Here is a 20599-nt window from a genome sequence, read left to right as displayed (position 1 = left end):
CAATACAATTCAGAGACAATCTGAGGCCAGCTGCCAAGTAATTGGGGATAATGAAAGCTGTTTGCCTGGACGGGAAGTGAGCAGACAATAGAAAGCGCTCAGGTCCAGGGTCCCATACCGCCGCCCAGCCGTGGTCTCATCCCCTCTGAGCTCTCCAGGAGGGGAGTGATGTCACCCTAACACACCCGCTAAGACAGACAGACGATTAGGCAGACACACACTCGCAAGCTCACAGTCCATCACTGCTCTTGTCTTGCTTAAGTAAATTCCAGCGTCACACCCCACATCCCGAATCACTATCATTTACATTCCTCCTGAACACAAAGAGGTGAGCAGCGAGTGGGAGGATCCAGGGTGAGCCGGCAGCTGGCTGAGCGTGATGGAAAGGCTGAGAGAAGAGCAGGAGGAACAGAAAAGAGGATAAAAGGGAAGAAAGGAGCTTCTAATAAACCATGTAAAGGAAGTTGTTATAGCACTGTGGGCGGGTAGTTGCTCAAGGGTCAGAGGAATATTCATGCTGTTAACCTGGAGATCGTCAGGATTAAAGAAAAAATAACTGCTGATAACTTCTCAAACCAAAAACATCTTTGATTATCTTCAACTTGTGGCTTCGGCCAGATTGTGGGGTAAATAAAAACCGTGTCAAGGTCGTGACAACAATGTGAGACAACAGCTACATGGGCAACATCCCTAGTGAGTGGATAATATAACCCAGGGACTGAGGAAACCCGTAAGACAATAACGAAATGATTCTGGAAAGATACACTCTGTACTAGAAGAAAGTGAACATTGGACTTATTCTGGAAAATGGCAACTCAAACTTGTTTTGGCAAGCTAACAACCAACATAGGCTCAAACTTATATCAAAGAAAGCGTGCTGAAGCTAAATGCCAAAGTCTGTTCCCATGTCCTTTGTGTAAAACCTTTGGTTGTTCAACTTTTATCCTCACCAATGACTCAAACTGACCCTTATGGATGACTTCCTGTTGAAGCTGTCCCCGTCATCTGTCCAGATCTGAAATAACTATGTGATGACACTTCTATTAGTGAAGTGTATTTCACAGTGGGCTTTTGGTATTCTTCCATTGATGCAGTTGTGAAATGATGACCAGATTAGGAAACCTATTTCCTGTGTTTAAAGATGCTGGACAGTGTTTGTAGATAAGTCATAGAATGATTAAATGGGAAAGATACGTAAGTAGGAGCTGAGTGTGCTTTTGGCCTTTTATGTAACACAAGTTTGTTTGTCCTTAATCTTTATCAAATGTGTCAAAAAGAGTGGGTAGTTACACTGGAAAAGCTCAGAGAGATTTATTCTACACTAAATACATTGGAAATTCAAATGAATACTACCTGCATTCAACAGTTTACTCTAGTAGCTGGTGGTCACACTGTCATTTTTTCAGACTAAACTTATAATAAGATGTTTATGATCCACCTTAAACATTGTCTGAACACTGAAGGCTTTGAAGTACAGTTATCTTTAAGTGCCTGGATACACTTTTGTTTAGGCTGAAGGGATGGAGGCGACTCTCTGATACTCAAGAGATAAAGGAAAAAAACAGCTTTTATAGCTTGAAATAATTTAATATAAAGGTGGATTTACTAGCACACAAGTGGGAAGAATGTCACCGGCGCGATGACTTGACAACTTGAGAAATCTCAGCCCCTTGAAATCTGATTAGAGAGCCACTTGTGTACGCCTCTGTGGACTGTGCAGGATCAATGCTAATCCATCAGGAAACCATCAAAGAGTCTCTGGAGGCAGATCCACCCTGCTCACCTGACAGCTGGACAGATTGCTGTGTGTTAATGTGTGTAAGTGTGTGTGTGTATCGCGTCCTTCTTCCTGTGAATTTCCTGCCAAGTTACAAGATCCAGGCACTATTGTTTAGCCATTGTCGGGTGTGAAGGCTCATTTGATCACCACTGTGTACTTGTTGTGGTTTGATAGCAGGAGTCTGGCTCTAAAGCTCTAAATTGCTTTAATGGACACTGAAGGGCAAGGATTCTTTCTCAGGGGGGCACTTACGCAGCAGCAGGGGGTACTTGGGAGGATTAGAGATGAGCTATAAAAAAACATGATTTGAGGTTGGTTAGAAGTTGAACATGTCCACAAATTAACAACTTTCAAGTAGGAAGTAAAAAAAAAAACTATTCCTCCAAGGTGCTTCCCATGAATCAAAAATAAAACCAAATTTAAATGTGGCTAAAATGATTGTGAGAATGATACAAGAGAGACACAGGAGATACAAAAATCTTGATTATAGTCTACTGAGGTTGCTTGTTTTAGAAGGTTTCATAAATTGAGATTGTTTGCAGAACAAATGTTCCAAATTTGGCACATTGTGAAAATACAACAGTGTCATCACAAGTTACTTTAAAGTGAGTTGTAAGATTTGCCATTTTGATGGAAAACAGATCAAATGGAAATGCAAATGATCATTTACATACAGTCAGTCAATGCCAGATCTTGCCATAGCTTTTATGTAATTGTTGGTGGTTTTTCAACGTTTGGCCCCCAAGGTCTTTGAAATCCACCACAACTGTGCAAACAGCGATCTGAACATCCTCCTTAAGTGTTTGCGATTTACATCAAAGTCCAAAGTGCTGCAGGGGTAATGATTATCAGCTGTACCAATTGAGGGCAGCAGACACACGCCTACCTTGTTGACTACACACACACACACACACACACACACACACACACACACACACACACACACACACACACACACACACACACACACACACACACACACACACACACACACACACACACACACACACACACACACACACACACACACACACACACACACACACACACACACACACACACACACACACACACACACACACACACACACACACACATTTCTTTTTCTAACACCAGTGTGATCCTTTGTTAGGCAATAGTCTCTAAATTACAGCCTGTCTACCTGGTCCAGCCCTTCAATCTGACCCTGAAAGATTGATTCCTGCCTATAATTTTATATCACTTCATGCTGGGATTACGTGCTTCCTTTGTTATGCAGTTAGGTGTAAGGAACAATCTGTTCCCATCACCGGAGTTGGGAAGCAACAACTAGCTTTTTCCACCAAGGAAAATGGAGGTGAGATTTACCTCTGCAACACTGATATATATTCACGTACCTGCAACCCACGGAGGGTGAAATGATAAATAAATATAGCAAACAGGAATCCTTTAAAAAGACTACTTGCAGAAGTTTTCATATTCTTTTGTTGTTGTAAGTTTAGGTATTTTATCAAAATCAATGCAAGAAAAATGTTGACCAAGTCTTGCCATTTCAAGCTCATAATATTAAAAACATGATACCACTAGTTTATAAAAGAACAGAAATAATCAAAACAAGCAATAATGTGGTGAATACAGACAAAGAAAAGTATGATAAATAACAAAAGTTTGATTTAGTTTGCATTTCACTAAGAAATTCTTGATATGACCTAACATTGAAAGTGAATAATGGAGACAGGTACAGGAACAGAGCACATATTTGAGTTTTCCTTTCCTCTCTGGGACTGAACAAAAGGTCAAACATCTTTAAAGCAAACTTTAATCATGAAGAAAAAAGAACTCTTGAGTGACATGTATCTACAGAAGAAAATAAATAAAAAAAAAACTCAAAAAAGGTTTGGCTTTAACAATGTAGCAGACATTACTTTAGTGCTACAAGCATCACGGTTTAAAGAACAAGATGCACCTCCAGTTCTTAGTTTTCATTTGAGAGGCAGACAGAAAAAAAGAGATGCGAAGATAGACAGAAATACCTTAAGCTGGAATAACATGTGTGTAAAAATCATCAAAAGGAACAATACAAGAGAGAGAGAGAGAAAAAATGAATAATGCAGTTTCAAAGAGGGAACACAACCCCAGATGAATCAGGCCCACCTCAAAGAGGCAGTTACAACTATTTGGACCGTACAACATGTCAACAGAACAACGAACAAAAGGTCTCCATCCAGAGAACAGCCATAAAAAAAAAGGGATTTTGGCCATAAAAGGCCAGCAAACGTCCGCATGAGCCTTTTTTAGTCTGGCAATCAAAATCACGTTCCATTTTAACAGCATAGCCCATGCTGAGGCCAGGGCTGAGATCTGAAAAAAAATGGGGGGAAAAACTGAGGTGAGGGATGAAAAGGAGGAAGAAAGAAGGATTGTGAAGAAGAGGAAGAAAGACAAGAGAGGGGGACAGGGGATAAACAAACAGAACAAGGAATGTGGAGCCATGGGTGGATAAAAAGATGGAGAGAATTCCAGTAAGAGATAGAGAGAGCGACTGAGGGAGCAAGGGGAAAAAAAGGAAGCATATGGGTTTGATTACAAGACGATGATGTCATATATGTATGTCAGGTAATCAGCCCTGGGGTTGTGTGTATCGCACGAGTATGTGTGTGTCAGAAGGAGTGTGTCAGGGCAAGACTGGGCCTTGTCTGTGACAACTGCAGAGAGAGGTCTGTGTGTGATGTGCAGCAGAAATCACACTCAGTGAGAGGGTGAGTGTGTGTCTTTGTCTGGCTTAGACAGGTTAATAAGTTCCTTAACACACACACACACACACACACACACACACACATTGCTGCAAGGTAAAATAAGTGTCAGTCAGCTCCAGCAGAGGTAGTACATGCATTGAGTTCTGTGATATCTCTTGTTTCCATCTGGTTTGGACATTAATGGTTTGTCAAATTCATGGTGGATATCAGGTACCAGCCCTAACACATACACACGTACACACATAAAAGTGCACTTACAAACTGAAACACAGGTGTCCTTTGCTGCAAGCTTTTGCAACACTTGACTGTGCTCATATAACAGCTGTATTTTTCATCATGTTCAGCCTGAAACTCGACAAGTAAAAGAAATCAAGGATATCCCATATCACTGGTTCACTCATATAACGTTAAAAGAAGAGGCCAAGTCATTGCCGTGAAGCCCATAACACTCCCTTGTATTTATGTCAACATGTTTCAAGACTAGTTTGAGTAACTGAGTAGAGTGCCAATCCACAAATTTCACAAAGTTTAAGAGAATTTCAATCATTTTGCAGAAAATAAGTTGCATCAATGCACGTTCTCACCCACTACTCTGATGTTCATTTTAGGAGTTTGGTGAATTGAGATTAAAAGGATTTTTATTTTTTTTGACAGTGACAGTGTAAATAATGATAAGAGTTCAAATGGATAGAGTAGCATGACATCAAGGTACTCAGTCAGAATAAAACTGGAAACGTTACAATTATAAGGTAGACATTTAAACCACTAAGCCAAAGGGACTTTTTTGACAATGTAAAATCTTTGACCATAGATAGCCTTACAGAGAAAGTCAAAGTTGGAAAGACACAAGCTTCTGTAATCAAAAGTCATCGCCTTCTTCCAAGGGGGAATAAATCCTTCCATTCATGCTTGTAGCTCATTTGTAATCTTGAATTTCCAGGAAGTCCCAGCTCACAAAAACAAAACAGAATCTAAAAATGCCGGAAGACGATGCTTTGAGATTTAACAACTGCTTTGCCAAACCGCACACGTTGCTCATGAAAACCCAAATCCCAAACCTCCACATTCTTCTGAGCATCGTCAGCAAAATAGTCATCTAATCAAGGTTACATAATACGTCTTCATCCTCCCTCTATTTGTCATTTAGCGGAGGCTTGTCACAGCAAACATGTTTGTGTGGCCTGATCGTCTGTTTGATCCCCAACATCTGTTTTATGTGTACACGACTCTGGGCCTCAAATTTGTCCGAATCCAGAAATAGAATCTAATTTTGGATGACCGAATTGTTTGTTCCACGAACAAACAATTTGCTGCGAGGAAATGGAAGAGAACACTAAGCTAAAATACATCATAGTTTATCGCCAGAGCTGGAGGGCAGTTGTTGCACTCTGTGACTCTGTAGCTGGGGGTTATGAAGTATTGGTGTTTTAAACTCCCTGAAATCAATCATGCTTTATCCAAGTGTGCACTACAGTACCCCAATTCCCATGGTGTTGTTGCAAAGTATTACAATTCTACTCTGAAGACTCCAGAGTGCTTCAGGAAAAAAAGGCTTTCTGAGCAATCTGGGGTTATACTTTCAAGTGGAAACAGGAATTGGTTCCTCTAAGAAGCAAGAAAGAGACAAGGCTCAGGTCACAGTGTGTAACTCTGACATGTCATTCTGGTTGTCCTTCCAACTCCTCCAGACTCTGAACTTTAGGCTGTAAGCTGTCAACAACTTATGTGACAACTACCAAATGGTGTTGAGCGTACTGAATAACAAACGTACGTCTAGCAGTATTGTCCAAACAACTCTTCAAATTATTCGTGTTTGCTCAGGCAACATGGCAAGTTTCTGGCTAAAAACAAATGCTATTTTTGGCTGCTATTGGCGTCATTAGCCATCCAAACGTTTTCCACACAGTCTCATTCACTATGGTCCAACAAAAGTCTCCTCCAATTGGTCAAAAAGTTTGTGATTAGTTGCAATTTATTACACAAGTTGCTGGGCCACATGTTTTCATTTTACCTCTTTTTAGGAATTAGTGAGTCATGTCTGGCTCTAAAGCCCATCTGCCACCAAACAAACCTAAGTCAAGTTACCATTTTGGATACCATATTCCCTTCATGTTACCAGTCGATATCATGATTTGATTATTAGCCAATAATTTACCATTGGAGGTGAATACTGATACTGGTATTAGGACTGGAACGGTTCTTGTTGGAAGGATGGGTATTTAAATCTTGTGGACTCAACTGATAAAACAAACAACCTGTTTCTGATCATTGTTAGTTTTATACGTAATAAATGACAGTATGAATGGGAAAACCAGGGTACTTGTTACTTTACTGAGTATTGTTTGGCAAACATTCAGTTGAGAAGAGAGGTCATGACTTCTTGCGTTTAACCATCACCACTTTATTGGGCAAAGATGTCAGTATTTTTTATTTAAAAGTCCTGCCAAGTACAGCTTAAAACTGATCCATGAAATATGTGTCCTTTAGCTAGGTGGGCAGAGATTGCAGCTTAGTATTTAATACATGTGACCTCATCCATTGTGCAACCATGACATATTTTACTCAGTAGGCAGGAGACAGGAGTCTTGGCTTTGTTTCTTGCTTGATGGCTGGATTCAGTTAGAACTCTAACGTATTGCCTGAAAACATTTAGTGACAGAATGAACTCAGTTTTTTTTTACAGACTGACATGTACATGTGAGTAATTTGCTGTCTTATTGAATGTCATGCACTGTTGCCTTACACTAAACATGAGGTCCTGCTGTTCTTGAGCAGTGTTTGTAGGAAAGCATTATGTCATTACTTGAGTTCTCCATATGTTTCTGCACCATGCAATGTCACCAGTCCCATTGTTTTCCACTAAACAATAGAGACACTGACAGCTAAGATCTAAACTCTGTAAACAATCACCAAAATTTACTCTTATCATGTTACAATAGATTAAACAAATTACGAACACTCAGAGACAGATCTAGTCAACAGATTACGTTTAAAAAATGTGTGGGTTATGTAAGAGCAATCTGATAATTCAAGTAAAAACGAAAGCACTTTTAACTGAACAAAGTGCCACTGATGAAGAGATCTGTGCTATGCTAAATTTGTGATTGAATTAAATTCCATTATTTGGTTGTGATGCCATTATCTTAAAGCCACTTTAACACACACAGTTACAATGTCTAAATACCTAACCCAAGCTTTGGATGCAAGCTCATAATGCTGGCTGTGAGAGTACTGCATTGCCTTTCAGAAGTGGAAAGTTACAAAGCACATACGCCTAAGATCTATATGTTAGTGCAAATTTGAGGAAGTTGGACCATTTTCCACCAAATATCTGAGGGTAAACGTTAACAACCATTTCACACTGCTTCTCGACCAATCGAGTAGTTTATTAAACTTTATTCCTGTTATGGTTTTCAGGCTATGTAGATTGAGACTGAAAGGAACAAGTCATGAACAGACAAGATATCCTACAAAGTTAACACTTCGTAGCTGCTGGTGGGATAATTTATTTATCTTCAGAGAGCCAGGCGAGGTGGACTTTTTGCCAAACTATTGGCCCCCTCATCTGTAGCTTTGAATCTACAGTACAGATATGAAAACTTTTGTTTTAATGTAACTCTTGGCCATGAAGTGAAAACACAAACTGGTTTTCTTGGTAAAATACAGATCTGGGCCATGAAAGTGGGTAGAGTCCATAGAAAGTACTTATTTATTATTATTAGGACTAGATGTTCATATGTATGTACTTTTACCTGAGTTACATTTTTTAAATGCAGGGCTATTATTATTATTATTATTATTATACATGTGTTATATGGGTCTGAAAATGTTTTAAAAATTGCTGTATACTGATATAAAATACCAAATTACACTGTTAAATCTGATATAAATGGAGCCTGAGAAAGGAACCATGTTGTGGGAAAAAAATGAATTCCTGAAAACTAAGTCAGCCACCAAAACATCATCCCTAGCTTATTAGCAGTTTTAACATTCCTGAGTGAGGTTGCTGCTAACAGCTAGTGGCACCTCATGATTCCAATTTCAGTGAAACCATTCAAATATGAAGACAAGTCAAAGATTTGTGTAACATGTCTTGTCTTGTACTTCAGCATCGGTCTCAATTACAAATCCTCTTCCAAGAATTTCTCATTAACTTTTGAAGCTTATTCTTTATTCCTCCTTTCTTGGCTCAATATGTTGACGAGAGGCAGAGGGAGAAATACTGAAACTCGAACTGCTTGTCTCTCCTCGACTACATGCCTTGCCTCCAGAGCAGTGACAGAACCGTCAGATATTTCACACAATACATACGTCAAGAAAAAAAACCTTTCCCTCTTCTCTGCCACATCCTCTAGTTTAACAGTTATGAGCACTTACACATACGAGCAAGCACACCCCCTTCTTGCGAGCCTCAGCAATGCAAAGCTCCATATAAGGACATGTTGATGATGTAATGGTCCATAGGCAGGGAGCACATCCCTTATTGTTTGGTCTGAGTGCAGGAATGCCCACATCACGGCTACTCAGTGAGTGAGACACACACAGAGAGGAAGAGTGGAGGGTCGGGTGTTGTACGGCAAGATCATGAGCTTATGGCTGTGAAGCTGGGAAAGCCTTTGGCACAGGTAGGCACTTTGAACAAAACTTCTTAGACTTTAAAAAAGTTGCCGATAGTTTGAATGGCTTAGAAGTGAATCCATGGTGAGGGTAGCATCATTTTCTGCTTGTGTTCTTGCGTATTTAGTTTGTTTCATTGTGTGTTTTTTTGGCTTTAGGGTATTTTTTGTTCGTCTCTGAAATGTCTGATGATCAAACAACTTAGTCTGCCAACTTCATATAACTCAGTAAAATGCTTTTCAACTTAGAAAAAAGCTAGCGTTTCAAAGTACTTCAAGATATTTCTGAGACTGTAGAGAAGTTCAAGTTTTAAATTATTCTTCAAAATGATTTAAATGAAAAAGAAGTATTTAAAAACTTTGTCTCAAAAGAGGGGAGTTGCGCCATATCAGTCTATTCCCTCTTTAATACTGTTGTGAATGTCCATGAGGAAAAGCTGAAACATTTTTTGATTCATTCATCTGAATCTGAAAGAACAGCTCTGATGTGCTGAAGAGTTAGACTCAGCTGTCTCACAATGCAAACTCCACCAAAGATGTTCAGTATTAAATCCATAATGAGGCTCAGTGTTGTGAGAAACGGTTGAAAGCACGTAACATTTGCAGCAAATCAATTGTGATGTAATTTTACGAAGATAACATCATTGTAGAAACACTGAAAGCCAAGTTTCAAACAAACAAGTAACATGAAATTAAAAGAAAAAGTATTTAAGCATTCGATATGAACAGGAAATGACTTTGTTGTAAGCACGATAGCAGATACTTGATTACATAACTTCTGTAATTATACTTCATTTTTAATACTGTATATGCATTCTATTATTTTGGTAAGAGAGAAATAAAGAAAAGTTTTATAGTTGAGGGAATGACATTAAAATGATGGATTCAGTCTGATGTAATCACTTCTTGTCCTGACAAACTGATGGTGGTTGATAAAATCTTTATTTTAAAAATATGTATTTTTTTAAACTCTGCTTTGGTTGTTGGTTTATGTACTTTAAATTTCATTCACGACACAGATTTTTGGGCTATTTTTCTTTGTATTCTGTACCAGAAGAACTGTTAATCTATTAGATTTAGCCACAGAAGGTTCAGATGTCTCTTGGTTACATAATGCTTCATTAACCATATTACCACGATGAGGAAGTTAATAAAGCTCAGAGCTCTATACTTTACACACGTTGATTGGACTCTGGGGGCATATCACTTAGCCTGTGTGGACTTTAAACACAGTCAACACACAACACCATCCCCTTCAGACTGCCTGTGTGTGCGTGTGTGTATACAGGATATATCGGTCTGTACATACATGACCTAATCACTTGTGGTTCGGAAATGGCCCTGACATATGGGAGCTTTAGGCAACGGGTGAGCCACAGTTTCCAGCTTTGAGAGCCACGTAAAGAGAGGGAAACCCTCGGTAAAGCTGCTCGTTGTGACTCTTTTAGTCATGGCTAACTGCTCCCATTGTATGTTTCCTTTTTCTGTTTTATTGCATTCTTGTAGGTGAAAATTTGAGGAAAAAATAGATTTGCAACAACGCCAAAAACAATCAAGTTAACTAAAGATATCCTACATTTGGGACTTTTTATCCACGACACATTTACAACCCACAGAGGTGGTCGTGCATCCGATCCTATACAAACTTATTGCCTGTTGAAAAGGTTGCAAAGGCTGCAGAGTGGGTGGTAAGGTGTCTTGTAACACTGATAGCCATGAAACTGTTATGTCGCCAGCTTTATGCTCAGCACTTTGCAATTTATTCCTCCAAAATGTTCTTTCCTGCTGCGAAGACGTCTGCATAAAAGGGCTGCTCTCCAACGACGGCGAGATAAAAAATTATGGGGAAATGGGACGAATGCTTTATAGATTAGCTGTAATAATTATGTGTTCCCTTAACGTGTAAAGCAACGGCTTCTGCAGACTTATTACAGACGATGAAAGCTGGTCAGTTAGGCTGCTACTGCGCTTTAAAATGATGTCCGTCTCATCAACTAGTTAAGGGTTAGCTGCTGGGCAATGTTTCCCCCAAAGATCACCTCTTGTTTTGTCTTCCAAACGAAATAACATTAAATCTAATAATGAAATTTGTCTAGGCCAAATACACTGATCTATGTGTGTGTCCTTAATGATAAAAGTTCAGGAGCAAGTGACCAACATTTCCTTACGCACCACAAAGTGCATTGGGAATACAGGGCTGTAGTAAAATGTAGGTATAAAGTGCTAAAAGTGATTTCAATGGTGTGAGGGGAGCCGTGTATTTTGGGCTAAGAGCAGTTTCCTCTCAATGGGTTTGCTTTTATAAGCGAAAAGCGACCTTGTGTCGGTTTACAGGATTTATATCCAGTTCAGGACTCTTTTTTTTTTTTTTTTTTTTAAGCGATAGGCAGCTTTTCCAGTCCTTCAAGAGAACAGAGTTCACTTCTCTTTCTATTTGGGTAGATGACATCACTAGAAAAACAGCGAGACTGAGATAAGACATTAAATAAACAGTGATTACAGACGACAGGCTAGTTTGCAGGAGAGATGTCTGAGTGTTTGCTTAGCAACTGCGTACACATTCTATTCAGAGAAAATGTAATTTTTCAAAACTTTTGTGTCTAGATGAAGCGGGCATACTTTTCCCTTAGTCCTTGAAAAAGTATGAAAGATAACTAAAATGTTTTGTCAGCATTTCATGCAGCCAGTTTGTAACAAGGGCAAACTTCATGTCAACAAAGCTAGACAGGAAAATGATCAGAGCACAGGGAGTACACACAGACCTCAAAGTGAAAATGGGTTTATAAAAGGCTTTTAAAAGGGATTTGGGTTTAGTTTACAGTGTTGAAGCTTCAATGCCTTAAATTCAGGACAAGGTGAGCTGAAACTAAAAATGCAAGCGTTGGTTTATTTAAAACCAACAGTAGAGAAAGATTATGCCAAGTAAGTGACTGTTTTGTTATTAAATGTGTAGGCCGCCCTTTAATGTTACAAGTGAGTACAAGTACATGTTATAAGTGAAACTAAGCAGTGTCACTTATTACAGTATAATGCAGTAGATTAGAAGTATGAAGTGACTTGAGATGGAAGTACTAAAGTAAAGGTTCCTCAACTTAAAAAGTACTTAAAAAGTACCATGAACAATAGTTTTTTAATTCCATGTTGGTCGTTAACCTTTTTGGCCACAAACGTATCCCTTAACTGACACTTGCTTGGGCGATTTTGAATCTGTACACAGTTAACATAAATCAATTTAATAACACAACTTATAAGTATATTTGCTTCACAAAAACAGAACTGCCCTGAAAAAAAACATCTCCTAATGCACTTAAACCACACTAATAATGAAGTCTTATTCATATCCTTTGTTATATTTTATGGGGGTGTTGTTAGGTCTGCATCTAATTGCACCACATGGCTTCATGCAGTCACACGTGTCTCCTTTGAGCTCCCACCCTTTTAGCAGCTACTGAAGAAAATAAATGACACACACTCAGAAAAGTGACCCACCCTACCATACTTACATCATAGCCCACAATCCAAGTGTACATGTGGAATCAGTGCTCCTTGAGTGTGTGTTGGTGCGGGGGGGGGGGGGGGGGGGGGGGGGGGTTCTGTATAAACTCTGAGGGACTGTAATTGCCTATGAAAGCAGGGGGAATTCCTTCAAATGTATTTTAAAAAAACGGGGAGGGTAGTTGGTGGTGGTTTTGGGTGAGGGGGGTGCAGGGTTGGTAGTAGAGGAACCCCTTAATTAAAGGATTGTTCCATGCCAGTGGGCCATCTGTGTGTAAATGCCTGGCAGCTGCACACACTGCAGTCATAACATAGTTTCCCCTTGGGGCTGAAGGCACGGTGATGTATGCATGTGCCAGACGCACTGACCCCGGCTATGCATTGTACTTTGAGCACTTTAAGTTGTTCCAGTGGCACATGTGTGTTGGAGGACATCTTGGGAATCATCTGAGTACTTTTTAACCTGTAATGGTATTTAAACAGCATGTACAAAAATGATATACAAGTAGTTCTAACTTTTTTACCTTTAGTTTTTTGTCATACTGTATGAAAGGGTGAGTTACATAATGAACAGACCATCCACAAGTTTGCCTTCATAAAGTATTGCTTTAGTTTTTCTGTTTCATTGTGGAATCAGTTTGTCTTTTTTTATAATTCCCCTGTCATAATGCTTGTTTTATCTGGTTAGATTATTGTCAGTGTTTTACATCAACAATTTGGCGTCATGTCAGTCTTTTCCAATCATTTCCCAAATGACTCAGTGAGGGCCATCTGGTACACCATGAAAAACATTGGAAACTTTTTGAAATAAACTGATTGTAAAAGTCATGGTTAGATATTTATAGCAGTAACTCAGGTTTTCAAACCATTGGAGAATTAGTTGGTAACAAGGGGATACAAAAAAATGACCACAGGCATTCCAGACTACCAACTTAAGAGAGTTAAAGCTATGTTTTTTATGACGTGTTAAATTTTCCATGACATTAAAAGTTAAGTCCTGCTCAGAAATGCAGGTAAATCACAGTGTTTATGATGTGTCAGTGTTTGGAAAAGTGGACCCAATGGGTAATGACAGTGGGGGTGTGGAGTTACTTTAGAACTTTTCATGCATACTTAAAGCCTATAGAAGAAGAAATAACCGTCAATCCAGGTCAATCAAGTTAAAGTAAAATTATTGTAAATTTCAAGATTTATATGATTGGTGTGACATTTCTTTATTTTTATGCACTTATTAAATGATCACATATCTGAATTGGTTTGCTGAAACACCATATTTTCTTGTTTTCTTACAGGTTGAAGCTGTTAATTGATCAGGAAAAGGCCTACCAAGAAAGAAAGGAAGAAGATAATAATAAAAAGGTCACAAGTCTGAAGGAGGAGCTGACAAAACTCAAGTCATTTGCGTTGGTGGTTGTGGATGAACAACAGCGTCTCACTGAACAGCTGAATCAACAAACAGCCAAGGTCCAGGAACTGAGTGACAGCGCCTCACAAGCCCAAGAGGAGCTGAGCTCAGCTAATGCTCGACTACAGGAGGAGGAGCAAAAGGTCTTTCGCTTGGAGGCTGAGCTGAGTGACCAAAAGGGTCGATACCATCAGGAACAAGAGGCCATGACTGCCAAATTGACCACTGAGGATGCCCAAAACAGGCAGCTGCGCCTCAAAATGTCAACTCTCAGCAGGCAGCTTGATGAGCTGGAGGAGACCAACAAGACACTGCGCAGAGCTGAGGAGGAACTGCTGGAGCTGAGGGATAAAATAAGTCGTGGTGAGTGCGGAAACTCTAGCCTCATGTCTGAGCTTGAAGAGTTACGGAAAAGGGTCCTTGAAATGGAAGGGAAGGATGAAGAGTTGATCAGGATGGAGGATCACTGCAGGGACCTCAACAAGAAACTGGAGAAAGAGGCAAATCAAAGCCGGAGCCTGAAAGCTGAGGTCGATAAACTGAACAACAGAATTATGGACTTAGAGAAACTGGAGGATGCTTTCAGCAAGAGCAAACAAGAATGCAGCTCACTCAAAAGCAACATGGAGAAAGAGAAGACAGTGTCAAAGGTTCTGACCAGTGAGCTTGAAGTGTTGAAAATCAGGGTCAAAGAGCTTGAGACTGCTGAGAGCCAATTGGGAAAGACAGAGCTGAGTCTGAAGGAAGATCTCACCAAGTTAAAGACTCTCACAGTCATGCTTGTGGATGAGAGGAAGGCAATGGCGGAGAAGTTGAAGCAAATGGAGAACAAAGTCCAAAACAGCACGGGCAAACTTCAGGCTGAACAGGATAAAGTTACATCAGTCACAGAGAAGCTGATTGAGGAAAGCAAGAAAGCCCTGAGGTCAAAGGCTGAACTGGAGGAGAAAATGTGCAGCGCTACAAAGGAAAGGGATGACTTGAAAGCAAAGCTGAGAGCTGAGGAGGAAAAGAGCAATGATTTGGAGTCGAAGATCAATATGATGAAGAAAAGGTTGCAATCGCTAGAGACCATTGAAAGAGAGCACCTGAGAAACAAAGCAAAAGAGGAGCACATCAAAACACCCATTGCTAACCGCTTCCAACAAGAAGACAACAAAGTCAAAGACTTGACACAGGAGGTTGAACGCCTCAGACGCAAATTAAAAGACATGAAGGTGGTGGAAGGTGACCTCTTAAAAACAGAGGAGTTTGAGTCACTGGAGAAACGATTCAACAACGAACAAGAGAAAGCTAAAGCCTTGATGGAAGAGCTGGAAATATCCAGGAATGAACTTTCAAAGTACCAATTGGCAGAAAAGAAAGAGTGCAACCAAGAGCACGTTCTCTATAAGCGCTTGAAGGATGAGGAGGCAAAGTCAAGTCACTTGACGAGAGAGGTAACAGCTTTGAAAGAGAAGATCCATGACTTTATGGGAACAGAGGACTCAATTTGCCGCATGAAAACTGACCACTCTACACTGCAAAGAAAACTGACCCAGCAGGAGGTCAGAAACAAAGAACTGGCCAGAGAGATGGAGACACTCACAAGAGAGCTTGAGAGATACAGACGATTTAGCAAAAGCCTTCGTCCTGGCATGAATGGAAGGCGTTTTTCAGACCTCCATGTTTCCACAAAGGAAGTTCAGACTGAGCCACTTGACCTCATGTCCCCGAACTGCAAGACAATCGCACCGCTGGAACGGGCTGTGGTAAACGGGAAGCTGTACGATGAGAGTGAAACTGAAGATAATGCAAACTACAGCAATGAGCTTCAACTCAGCAAATGTAGCCCCTCACTCATCAATAATGTAAATAACCTCAACAACAACATGAGAAGAGCCAGAGTCCCGTTCCTTAAAAACAAAGACACACCACATCAGGTGAACGGCAAAGTGCAACCGCGGCAGAACGGCAACCACGTCCAGTCTGGAGATGTTGTGTTGACCCACAGTCCTGGGCAACCTCTGCACATTAAAGTTACTCCTGACCACGGCCATAACACAGCAACATTAGAGATCACCAGCCCGACCACAGAAAACACCCAGTCATTCACCAGCACTGCCGTCATACCCACAAGTGGAGGTCCACCCAAACAGAGAATTACCATCATTCAAAATGCTTCCATGTCCCCAACTGCAAAATCCATTTCCCCAACAATCAAATCCAAAGGTTCGCCAATATCCGACGGTCTTTGTTCACCTGATAGATCCCTGTCACCTTTCACCATGGCCACATACTCCAGAGCAATGACTCCGGATTCTTGTGGCTCTGTTACGCCAGACAGAGCCATGTCACCTATTCAAATTGTGTCGGTCACAACAGGCACCCCTGACCGCTCCCTATCCACAGAGCCGGTGGAGGTTGTTGGAGGACATGCCGTCTTCCGTGTGTCGCCAGAAAGGCAAACCAGCTGGCAGGTGCAGAGGTCAAACAGCTCTGGGCCAAATGTCATCACAACAGAGGACAACAAAATCCACATTCACTTAGGGAGCCCCTTTATACAGAGCATCAGCACTCCGACACAAACACTGAGTCCATGCCATACCCCTGGACTCCAGGAGCAGAGGACTCAGGTGCTTGCAAATTGCAGTACTCCTACTCTCAAAGGCAACAGCAAAATCACAAGTAGCATCATGATTAAGCCCACCTCTACCCCAATCCAAAGGCCATCACAAATTACAGTAAGTAATGTCTATGACTGACCTGACAACCCCCCAAATCTCTCCATCCCATCCTTTGTTACTGAATCCTTCCCATCACATCCAGTCCCACCGTAGACCTTTAGGCCCCAGCTGTATGCCCTGATACATTTACATGTCTGTTTTACATAATTTATGTGCTTAAACCAAGGTTTGAATGTCTTCCTTTTATTTTGGTTGAGGTGCTTGGTTTTGTGTGACACTTTCAAACAATTGTTTGCTTGCATGAGAAAAAAAATACAATTTGAAAGCACTAGAAAATTGATTTTTTTTTTGACATAACACAAGGTTTTAACTTATGTGCACTTACTGTATTGTACTCAGTGGCTTATTTGCCATGTAGTCAGATTATTCACACTGATGTATCATACCAGTTTTATACTTCATATAACACATATTGCATTATATTAAGTTGTTTGGTTTTCTGAGAATTAAAGTGTGCAAAAACAAGTGTTTTTATTTTAGTTTTTCATCCATGCTTGCCCATTTCATTTATTCACTAAATCCGGCATGTTTTGAATGTGTAAAATTAAAAGACATAATGCAAGGAAAATGCAAATATTCTAATATCAGTTGTTTGATTTAAATAATGATGCATGCAAAGAAAGTTTTCAATGATTTAGAGAGTAAGTATGTAAGAGTAAGAGCTCAAACTTGACCAGATTACAAACAGAAAAACCTTTTCATCTTTTTGAATTCTCACATGTCTACTTGCTTGAGTTAAAATCATAGGTTGATGTCATAGTTTCTTTATACATCCAGAACACAACAGTGTGCGAGAGAAAACCAGCATGATGAGAACTTAGGAGTTCTTTTAAATGACGCAACGGAAACTCTGCTTGAATCCTTTCAACCTCAGAGTGGTGCTCCATAAGGCCGCTGTGAGAGGTGAACCTTTTCTAACAAAACACGAGTGCAGTTCAGTGGATGGAAAAATGAAGGAATTCAAAAACTTTCAGTTATCTTCCTGCCTGAATGCACCAAAAACGTTTCACGTGTGTTCAATTCAATTCAGTTCACCAGTTTAGATCTAAAAATGTTTGTAAGAATTAGATTAAAAGACACAAACTCTAACAATCTCATGATTCTCAATAAACAAACTAACCTAGAAGCTTATCAAAACAATGTTATTGAGGCTTTCACTTTATCCTGACCATCATTAACACAATTTGCGTTTCCTTGACTAAGCTCAATCCTGGCCTAAAATGACATTTTTGTGATCCATTAGGGATCAAAACTATCAACAGAATCTTAATTTAAAGTTTTAACTATAGAATTTTCTGAGCCAGGAATCAGAACTTCCTATAGTTCCCATTTCTGAGAGCGCTTTACCCATTTAAACACACGATAACCATCCCTTCAAAGTCCCTTCAAAACTTGAATCAGTGTCTGGCTCTCAGATAAACCATGTCTCTGCTGATAGCTCAACCTCAGTGGTCTTTACTAGAAAAACTCACTTAGCTTGCTAGTCTTTGGTAGTAACCCAAAACGTCTGTTTTATTTTCTTTCTCTTATGAATCACATCCTTTGAAATGAGTCAGCACCAATGTTTCTCCGCGTAAATGCATTTTTCTTTGTGTGGTTTTATGCGCCCACAGTGGAAACCTTACCACATACGTGCGATTTGTTTAAATAAAATAAGCCTTCAAGGGCAGAACGAGATGACGAGCGGATGGAGACAGAAAGGATAGAAGGGAGGACGCAGTGGGGAGGATGTGGGATAGCTATCTCTATTGTGGCACACCATTAATTTCATGTCTCAATACAAAGCCAATGAAAGAAAACATCAACATAAAAATGACTTCTAAATCAAATCTTTTTTTGCACTAGGTTTTAGAAAATCTAGATCACAGCAAAAGTTTTTCCCATGATAGTGAAGTTAGTTTATAAAGATGTAATGTGCAGAACAAAGTAACAAGCACTATATGAATCTGGTATTCTCCACTCTACTATAAAACATGTTTTTAGTCCTCAGTGTCATCAAGATGGATCAAGACAACTGCTGCAGGAAAAAGGCGAAAGAAACCCAAACACGCACATATACAAACACACAAACCAGTGTGACATGGAGGAGATGATTAAATCAAGCGTTAAATTGAATGAGTGTGAAGGAGCACAGCTGGAGAAACCGGATCCAAATCAGTCTGGGCACGATGAGATGATGCAGGCTGAGGCTAAACAAGATGCTATTCATTAAACTGCTGCTTTAGAAAGCATGCAGCAGCTGGGATTCACTGTCTGCGACCTCACTTAACCCCCTGACTCAGACTTAAGACTTACTTGATTCATAAACTGTGCTTGTTAACCAAGGGAGACTGATCTGCACACGGTATCCTTGCCAAACTGATAAAATGAGTATCAAGTGACGCGCTGGAAGCTAGCGGTTGTTTTATTGAAAATCCTAAAGTGGTGCTAGCTTCCGTTGGCTAAAATTGAAGTTGAAATCGCACTTAATTACAATGACACAGCCGATGAACAGCTGCATATTTTGGAGAAAAGAATCCATCAAAAAACAGGAAAGATGATTTAATTTAAACAATTAGTTTCTGATTTAACTCAAATGCAGCCAAACAAGTCCACGTACAAGAAAGACAAGTTGTGTATCACTCTGCGACGGAGCAGATTTCCTCGTGTTAGCTATGATGATAATCGCAGAGGAATTTGCTCACCTTGACCGACAGGCTCAACAAAACCAAAGGCAGACAATAAAAACTGGTATGGGGCTTTTCTCTAAACAAAGGCTTTGAGAGTGTGAGCGCATAGTCACTTCAAGTAGCCTCTCCCCCACTGCAACACAAGCACCAAAACAATCCTCCTGTTTGGTTGACATAGAAACAGCAGCGCCTGTACTACAGAGGAAGCACTTAGCTGAACTCCTGCTGCACTGCTGATATACGAGAGAACAAAGCCGCACATTAAGGCCTCTCTTCCATGTAAAATCAACAGCACTCCCATGACGTGCAGCCCCGTACAGATTTTCTGCACCATTAGTCGTCCTGAAGCGCAGGCACTACTTATTCTGAAATGTATACCCCCGTATGAATATTTAAGGATGTAGTTCACTGCAGATTTTTGTTAATTCTTGAAAAACCTCAAGCCACACAAGAACATATCCAAGTGGCTTTCTCAAGAGAGAGAGAGGTTTTGTGTTGCCTGGGAATAAAGTCAGTGAGTGTGATGAAACTCATGGAAATACTGGAAGAAGTTTCAGTTTCACTCAGCTGCAGAAATGTGGAACAGATCGATGACACAGTTTGTCAAAGAAGAAGCTCCAGTTTCTATTTGTAATTAACACTCCTGCCCAAAACTTTTTTTTTGCAGAGTTTCAAAATGTTTTTTTTGTTAAACACACATTACAGATATCCAAAATGCTGCAGCAATAATCATCAAATAGGTTATTGGAGGTGACGGAGAACATATCTCAAATTTTAATTACCTTTTACAAATGTTTCTGCTGGGAAAAAGGAAGAACCAAGCTTGATTAAAAATGAAACTATGTGCCAATTACATCCCCAGATAACTTTGAAGAAAAATAATTGCCCGCTGACTACTGCCAGGGAGTAATTTGGTCTCTGGAGAAGACAAACTATGAGCCCATCAACAGGCAGAGAGACTCAGACATGTGACTGTTTTTCTGTCCGGATATACAGATCTTGATCATGATTTACATGACTAATAGAGATGATTTAGGAATATCTGCACACAAATACACAATGAATGCAAGATTCATGTTATAAAAAGGAAATGATAAAGACTAATTTATGTATGAGCTGTAGATTTATCACCATCTTGCAGAAAGTACACCAACCATACTAGAAGTGCAGGAG

General features: G+C 40.0%; 1 protein-coding gene across 2 annotated transcripts in view; it reads left to right on the top strand.

Annotated features, from left to right (window-relative positions):
• filip1l (filamin A interacting protein 1-like) overlaps nt 1-20599 on the top strand; it is a 62129-nt gene that overhangs the window by 40206 nt on the left and 1324 nt on the right. For both annotated transcript variants that reach the window (XM_061032323.1, XM_061032322.1), the window contains exon 5: nt 13919-16754. In XM_061032323.1, coding sequence (XP_060888306.1) covers nt 13919-16754 — 2836 coding nt within the window. The remainder of the gene's footprint in view (nt 1-13918; nt 16755-20599) is intronic.

Source organism: Labrus mixtus, chromosome 24, assembly GCF_963584025.1.
Source record: "Labrus mixtus chromosome 24, fLabMix1.1, whole genome shotgun sequence".
NCBI lineage: Eukaryota > Metazoa > Chordata > Actinopteri > Labriformes > Labridae > Labrus > Labrus mixtus.
Note: the sequence above shows the minus strand (reverse complement) of the source record. Positions and strands in the feature narration are given on the sequence as shown.